Source organism: Myotis brandtii, unplaced genomic scaffold, assembly GCF_000412655.1.
Source record: "Myotis brandtii unplaced genomic scaffold, ASM41265v1 scaffold116, whole genome shotgun sequence".
Taxonomy (NCBI): Eukaryota; Metazoa; Chordata; class Mammalia; order Chiroptera; family Vespertilionidae; genus Myotis; species Myotis brandtii.
The window spans coordinates 2,008,426-2,017,266 of record NW_005354010.1 but is presented as its reverse complement, the minus strand read 5'-3'; the positions used below and the strand labels follow the sequence as shown (position 1 = coordinate 2,017,266).

Below are 8,841 nucleotides of genomic sequence, written 5' to 3'. Positions count from 1 at the left end.
GTGTGTGTGTGTGTGTGTGTGTGTGTGTGTGTGTGTGTGTGTGTGTGTCTGGTCTGGCCCTCCAGCATTCCACCCTTTGTAAGGCATTTACCTATGCCTGTGTCTCAGTGGCCTTCCATAGAGAATATAGATCATTATAGTTGTCATATGTGGGAAGCTTTTCTGAAGACTTAAGATGTTAAATTCTCTAAGCAAACTTGATCCTTAAAATACTGATTTAAAATATAACTGGAAAAGAATGCAACCTAGGCAGTGAGTATTCTTAGAAATGGAACGTTTAGTTTGCAAAACAGTTCAAATCGTTATTTTAGCGGTACATTTAGAGCTGGCCATTTTATGATAACATTTTGTTTGCATACAGTTAAACAATAACTTTTGTTGCTTGTGCCATGATCTTATGAATAAATCATAACTTGATCATTACATGCTGCAATCATTAGTAAATCTTAATATAGCATCGTCTCGCTTAGATCAGGGAACTTCAATTTCACATGTGAGAAGTAGGGAGAAGAAGAAGAGGCCCATTAGCTAAAACTCCAGTTCGTAGTTAATTACTCCTGGTGAGCCCTCCTGGAATCTGGGCTCTTAAGCCTGGGTTTGCAATAATGCCTGACATGAGGTAGGCATTTAAGAATAAGTATTTGTAGAAGATACTTCTATAAATGCTGGACTTGGGAATTCAATAGTCAGGAAAACTAGACTTACAAGAGGCAAACATTCATCATATAAGCACACACATGTATAAAAGTAATATAGCACCTGGTTAAAACCTGTGAAAGAAAGGTGCCTGAGCATATAGCATATACAGGGTGACGGGGACTATTTTGATGAGCAATGAAAGCATCTACCCTGCCCCTGACAGTGACATTTGAAGGATATCTGAAGGATAAATGGAAATTAATTATATAAAGAGGGTGAGTGGGAGTAAACAGCATTCAGAGACTGGAAATATGGTCAATGTGGAGGGAGTGCAGAGAGAGGAAGGGGGAGAGGGAGGATGAGGTGAGTCTAGATTAGGAGTGGGCTTTTGTTTCTAACAGCATAGGGTTTTAGGCAGAGGAGTTCTATGATGCACGCTTTTCTTTCTAATATCTATGCACAGGTCAGGTTTGAAATGTCATCTCAGGGGGATGGAGGGGGCTAGGAGTGGGAATGGAATTGGGAATGGTCTACAGAAGCTGATACAAGGTCTGAGAAAACTGAGAGCTGTGGGCTATGGAGTGGAGGGACAAGCTACCCATCTGTACCTCACTACAGTGAGGCTATAATTACAATAAAATACAATAATTTGCCTCTATAATGTCTCTGTTATCAGTAATAATTTGTGCTTAGTTCACTTGTAAGAAAGCCTGAGGACACAATAATACTAGCACCCTTGGTCTCTTAGAGATCTCACTGAAGTGAAGAGAAACGGTAGGAGCAGACAGATAAAGAAAGAAAGTAATATTATAGTAGTGTTTGGGTCGTGGGATTTGGATAACTTTTACTTTCTTTGTAATATCTTTTGGTATTTTGTAATATTTTTCTGTAATTTGTTTTACTTATGTGGTAAAATTTATGAATATTACAGGTTTTCAAAGACAAATTTCCATAAACAGTGGTTTAATAAGAAAGTTTGCAAACTGCTTTACATTTACTCTTGGCCTTTTTTGACAATATAAAATATGCTTTTATGGTGATAATCTTTTTATTTTATTTTATTTTGGTAAAAGTATAACCAAAGGCATCATTTTGATCACTGACCACTATTTAAAAACAATCAAACCCAAAACACAAACCCATAACAATGGATTCAGACTGTTAAATGCTTTATTAATCAATTGTTATGTTCTTTCTTATCTTTCGCTTCCAGAAGCTCAGCCCCTTTTCTGTGCAAATGCAGTAATTTCCCTTTGCATATTTTTTTTTATTGCTTAAAGTATTACAAAGGGTATTACATATGTATCCTTTTTTTTGCATATGTTTTTGAACAGAACATTCTCCTATATATGGTTCCAAATCAGCATCTTTCATAAAATCCCCACACTGCTACACAGGGAACTGGTCCCACAGGTAAAATTCCATCCAGTCTGAGAAAGAAAGCTCTGGCAGAGCGGAAGCTAAGCTTGAAATGAAGAGATAACAAAGGCAGCACCAGGAATATTTCTGTCTTCCCCACCAGACTAACTTCCGTACCCTTTGTTAATTGCCCTTAACCATGACCATATTCATGCCTCATTCTACTACAACCCACCCAAACAACCCCAATGCTACAAATAACTACCTCTATCCATACTATGGGTTTTAGAGAAAGGCGAGAGGATAACAGATAAAAAGTAGAAAAATGTTCCTCTAAGACAGGGGTGGGCAAACTTTTTGACTCGAGGGCCACAATGGGTTCTTAAACTGGACCGGAGGGCCGGAACAAAAGCATGGATGGAGTGTTTGTGTGAACTAATATAAATTCAAAGTAAACATCATTACATAAAAGGGTACGGTTTTTTTTTTTTTTAGTTTTATTCATTTCAAACGGGCCGGATCCGGCCCGCGGGCCGTAGTTTGTCCACGGCTGCTCTAAGACATCTGCTAAAAATCAGAGAAACCAACTCCTCAGAAAAGCAGAGTTTGGTCTGCACACACTCAGGTACTCAGCTTCTCTTGCATCTTCCTCCACTGTCACCGTCATGCCAGGAGATGAGGAAGAAGGAGCAAGCATAACAGATTCCTATCTAGGGACCCACTATACCTACTCCTAGGATTTCTTGGCTATAAAAACAAACAAAAAAAGAATGTTTCAAAACCATCAGAGATTCCATCTTTGTTGGTGAAGCTCCTGCCAAACAGAACTTCCTGCAAAATAACTATAAACTCTGGACAAATCACATGAAGGTTTGAATAGAGGGCATTTAAACATTCCTTAAAAATAAAGAAAATGGAATCTTTTCTAGGATATGTGGAGTCCTCCTGGTATGGAAGTCTGTTTCCTTAAATTACATGAAGGACATTCAGTACCTTCAGTAATTTCTCCTCACAGACTCAGGGGAATCATCTGTTATTTCTTATCGTGTTAGTCATAGGTTTTGTCATTCAGTATTTTGATGATGGATTTTATATAATCATTTTCCTGTAATTGGTGAAAGTTATTCTCATTCCTAATTTTTTAAGTAAGCAAACAGGCAGAGATATTAACAGGTAAATGTCAAAATGGCCACCCAGGGTGGGTTGAATTTCAAATGCTGCTCCATCACTAAAGTCCTGCAAAGTGCTCTGCTCTGGCACCTGCATCTGATTGCCTTCTACACCACCTATAATGATTTTATTCACCCAGGTCTTCCTATTTGAAGAAGGAGGAGGAGGAGAAGGAGGAGAAAAAGAGGAGAAACAGAGGAACATAGAATAAAATAGCATTAAATACTTTCCTATCAATAATCAGTTTAAATGTAAATGGCTTAAATGCTCCAATAAAAAAACACAAGGTAGCTGAATGGATAAGAAAACAAGACCCATATATATGCTTTCTACAAGAGACCCACCTCAGAATGAAAAATACAGACAGACTAAAGGAAAGGGATGGGCAAAGATATTTCATTAAATGGAAAGGGGGAAAAAAGCTGGGTTAGCAATACTTATATCAGACAAAATAAACTTTAAACCAAAGGCTATAGTATAAGACAAAGAAGGACACTACATAAAGATACTAAAGGGAACAATGCTACAGGAGGGTATAACTTTGTAAACATTATGGGCCCAGCATAGGAGCACCTAAATATATAAAGCAAATCTTGATGGACAGAGGGAGAATAGTACAGTCATAGTATTAACACTCTATTGACATCAATGGATAAATCTTCCAGACAGAAAATCAACAAGGAAACAGCAGCCTTAAATGACACACTAGATCAGATAGATTTAATCTTTAGATATCCAAAAGCAACAGAATACACATTATTTTCATGTGCACATGAAACATTTTCTAGGATAGACCATATTAGGACACAAAACAAGTCTCAATAAATTAAAGAAGATTTAAATCATATCAAACATCTCCAAACACAATGGTATGATGCTAGAAGTCAATCACAAGAAAAACAACTGAAAAACACACAAAGACCTGGAAGCTAAATAGCATGTTAGTAAACAATGAATGGGTTACCAATGAGATCAAGGAGGAAATCAAAATATACCTTGAAACAAATGAAAATGACAGCACGATGATCCAAATTATAAGGGACACAGCAAAAGCAGTCCTAAGGGAAATTCCTAGCATAGAGGCCTATGTCAAAAAACAAGAAGAATCTCAAATAATCTAACATTACACGTAAAGGAGCTGCAAAAAGAACAACAAACAAAATCTAAAGCAAGTAGAAGAAAGGACATAATAAAAATCAGCAGAAATAAACAAAATAGATTCTAAAAAAACTACCAAAAAAAAAAAATCAATGAAACCTAGAGTTGACTTTTTTGAAAAGATAAACAAGATTGACAAACCTTTAACCAGACTCATCATGAAAAAGTGAGAAAGTACCCAAATAAATAAAATCAGAAAGAGGAGAAGGAACAACTGATACCACAGAAATACAAAGGATTGTAAAAAAATATAATGAGCAACTGTATCCGAACAAACTGGATCAATCTGGACAAAATGAATAAATTCTTAGAAACATACAATCTTCCAAAACTGAATCAGGAAGAATCAGAAAATCTGAATAGACAGTTTACAACTAATGAAATAAAAGCAGTAATGTAAAAACTACCAACAAACCAAAATCCTGTACCAGATTGCTTCACAGGTAAATTTTACCAAACCTTCAAAGATGAACTAACACCTATCCTTCTCAGACTATTCCAAATAATTTCAGAGGAGGAAATACTCCCAAGCTATTTATGAGGTCAGCATTATCCTGATTCTAAAGCCATATAAAGACATCACAAGAAAGAATATTATAGGCCAATATCTCTGATGAACATAGATGCTAAAATCCTCAACAAAACATTAGCAAACCAGATCCAGCGATACATTAAAAAAGATCATGCACCATGATCAAGTGGAATTTATTCCGGGGATGCAAGTTTGGTACACTATCCATAAATCATAAATGTGATGTACCACACAAACAAAATGAAGGATAAAAATTACATGATCATATCAATAGGTGCAGAAAAAAAATTTGATAAAATCCATCACCCATCTATATATATAAAAGCCCAGTGACCGTTCTGGTGGAATGACCAAAACGACCAGAACAACTGGTGGCTATGATGTGCACTGTGGCAGCCAACCAGCCTGATTGGCCCCCCACACACCCCCGGCCTGCCCGGCCCAATCGGCCCCAATACCCCGATCAGGGGCGGGGCCAGCTGGCCAACTGCCTGTGGCTCCTCCCCCTGATGCTCCCACATCCCCCGCCCCATCAGCTCCCAACACCCCTAAATCACTGCCTGGCTCCCTAGTGCATATACATTTAGTGAAAACACAAGAAAATAATTATCATTCCGTCCTGTCCCCGACGAGAGTCTCCAGAGGGCTCTGCTAATACTGCAGCCAAGGTGCGGAATTCTCCCTCCATGGCCTGCAGCCCTTTGCTGAGGAATGTAGAGAGGCTGGGTGGGGGTTTTGTGAAATTGCAGTGCCTCGCAGATTAGATGAGCTCTCAATCTCTCTTTAAAAGAGGTGGCGAAGAGGACCCACAGGCTGCCCAGAGCAACAACAAAGGGTAGGCACATTCAAAAACAAAAACTTTTAAAGAAACAGACATGAAGATCATATTGGGAAACTGAGGACAGAGCCCCGGGAAGAACGCAAAAATCATTAAAGGGCCATCATTTATCTTGATATATGTTTGCAAACAACACATAAACAACTTCATCTCATGGCATGTGAAATGCAAAACAGTTCTGTTGTGGGTTTTCTTTTGGCCATTCTTAAAATATAATTAGATCCGGCTGGGAGAAAGCTATACCTTCCAGAATTAGATCCCACAGCTGACCCCGCTTGATGGGCCCTCATCAGGGCGGGCCAGCTGGACCACATCCATACATGAATTTGTGCACTGGGCCTCTAGTTTATGATAAAAACTCTCAGCAAAGTGGAAATAGAAGGAACATATCTGAACGTAATAAAGGCCATATATGCAAACCCACAGCCAACATCATAGTCAATGGGAAAAAACTACAAGTGTTTTCCTTAAGATCAGGAACAAGACAGGGTTGTCCACTTTCACCACTCTTCTTCAACATGGTACTGGAAGTCATAGCCAGAGCAATCGGACAAAAAGAAGATATGAAAGGTATTCAAATTTGAAAGGAAAAAGTAAAACTCCTTTGTAGATGACATGATACTGTGTATAGAGCACCCTAAAGATTCTACCAAACAACTACTAGAACTGATAAATGAATTTAGTAAAGTAGCAGGATATAACATAATTATCCAGAAATCAGTTGCATTTTTATACACCAATAGTGAACTATGAGAAAGGGAAACAAAGAAAACAATCCCATTTACAATTGCATAAAAATTATAAGACACTAGACAAAGAAACTGAAGAAGATAGAAATAAGTGGAAGTATACCTGGTATACCATGTTCATGGATAGGAAGAATTACATTATTAGAATGTCCAAACTACCCAAAGCAATCTATAGAATCAAAGCAATTCCATTCAAGAATCATACACTATCTGATCCTTTGTGACTAGCTTTATTTACTTAGCATAACACTTTCAAGGTTCATGTTTTAGCATGGCTCAGTACTTTATTTAGTTTTATTGCCTAGTAATATTCCATAGTATGGATGATACCACATTTTTTTATTCATTAATTGATGGATGTTTGAATTGTTTCTATTTTTTGTCTATTATGAATAATGCTGCTGTGAACATTTGTGTAGACATGTTTTCTTGGATATATAGAAGTGAAATTGTTGGATCACATGGTAACTCTATGTGAATGTTTCAGGAACTGTTTTCCAAAGTGACTGGACCATTTTGCACTTCCATTAGCAGTGTATGAGGGTTCCAATTTCTCCACATCCTTGACAATCCTTATTATTAACTGTTTTATTATCGTCATACTGGTGGGTGTCAGGTGGTACCGCATTATGGTTTTGATTTGCATTTCAGTGCTTAATGATTGTTCTTAATTTTCATGTGTTTATTGGCCATTTCTATTTCATCTTTGGAGAAGTGATTCATATATGTTGCCCTGTTTGTCTTTTTTATTCTAATGCATTATTTTAAAATAATTTTAATAGGACAGATGGTTAATGATCATAGGCATATAGTAGTTGCAAAATAAATACTTATTGACTTAAGGCATATGACACTTGGTACATTTTTGGGGGCTCTTTGTGGCGTCTGGTGGATTGTTGATCTCTCTTTCTCCTCTCTCTTTTCTCAGGAGCCCATTTTGCAGCTCTCCAGTTTTTGTAGAATGCTGTAAACAGTTGTCACAGTTTTTCAAGAAACAAAAAGAGTTGCAACTTCCTCCTCCTAATAGAACTTTTACAGTTGCATTCAATGCCTAACGATGCAGAAGCAGAAAGGGCAAATGATTCTGGAAATCATGAGCACAAATCTGAGAGAAAGTCTCCTGAAGAGAACTTACAAGATGCTGTACAATCCTTCTGCACACGTGCCTCGGGAGCACCCTTGGCTGCCAAAGGAGATGGCCATTATCCGTGGAGCTGTCCAGTGACCCATACTCGGGAGAAAATTTATGCCATCTGTTCGGACTACGCCTTTCTCAACCAGGCAACCTCAATCTATAAAACTCCAAATCCATCCCGCACTTCTTGCCTCCCTGATAGTACCTCTTTATCTGCTGGAAATAATTCATCAAGATACATTGGCATCCCAACTAGTACATCAGAAATCATCTACAATGATGAAAATAGCTTGGAAAACTTATCCAATAGCCTGGGCAAGCTACCTCTCGCATGGGAAATTGATAAATCTGAATTTGATGGGGTGACCACAAATTTGAAACACAAATCAAGTAAGGAAGGAGACATGAAGTTCACATGTGAAAATAATAAGAAGACACTATCTTGTTTAATCTTGCCATTAAACATGGTTTTCCTTTTTAAAAAAAATACTGAATAGGGAACATTGCTATCATCTTATCTATCATTGTAGTTAAAAGATAACTTTGGCCATGGGACTTTTGGTTAATTAATATGTTGCCATTGGAAACTTCAAACATTATCCTTGCGTTTTTAGAGCTCTGAAAAATCTAGGATGCTCTAGAATACAGGTTTTACAGATAAGTACATGGTGACCCAGAAGTAGTTAATAAGGTGGTTAAAATAACAGACAACTATTTTGTAGTTTTGCAGGGAGACGAATTCATCTTTCCCAATTAAATATCTAGTTTTATTTTCTGTCATATAACATTGAGACTTTTTTGTTACAATTTGTTGAGTACCCCACAAGGTCTCCAGGTACCCTTTAGTACAGCCGTGGGCAAACTACGGCCCACGGGCTGGATCCGGCCCGTTTGAAATGAATAAAACTAAAAAAAAAAAAAGACCGTACCCTTTTATGTAATGATGTTTACTTTGAATTTATATTAGTTCACACAAACACTCCATCCATGCTTTTGTTCCGGCCCTCCGGTCCAGTTTAAGAACCCATTGTGGCCCTCGAGTCAAAAAGTTTGCCCACCCCTGCTTTAGTAGGTTGTGCACTGTCCAGTTTGGGTGCTCTTCACCTAGGGCAGTGGTCGGCAAACTCACTAGTCAACAGAGCCAAATATCAACAGTACAACGATTGAAATTTCTTTTGAGAGCCAAATTTTTTAAACTTGAACTATATAGGTAGGTACATTGCTATGAACTTAATTAGGGTACTCCTAAGGCTTAGGAAGA

At 37.8% G+C, this 8,841-nt stretch overlaps 1 protein-coding gene across 3 annotated transcripts in view; it reads left to right on the top strand.

Annotated features, from left to right (window-relative positions):
- BIVM (basic, immunoglobulin-like variable motif containing) overlaps nucleotides 1-8,841 on the top strand; it is a 30,945-nt gene that overhangs the window by 1,515 nt on the left and 20,589 nt on the right. For all 3 annotated transcript variants that reach the window (XM_005858183.2, XM_005858184.2, XM_005858182.2), the window contains exon 2: nucleotides 7,374-7,970. In XM_005858183.2, coding sequence (XP_005858245.1) covers nucleotides 7,493-7,970 — 478 coding nt within the window. In that variant the 5' untranslated portion in view covers nucleotides 7,374-7,492. The remainder of the gene's footprint in view (nucleotides 1-7,373; nucleotides 7,971-8,841) is intronic.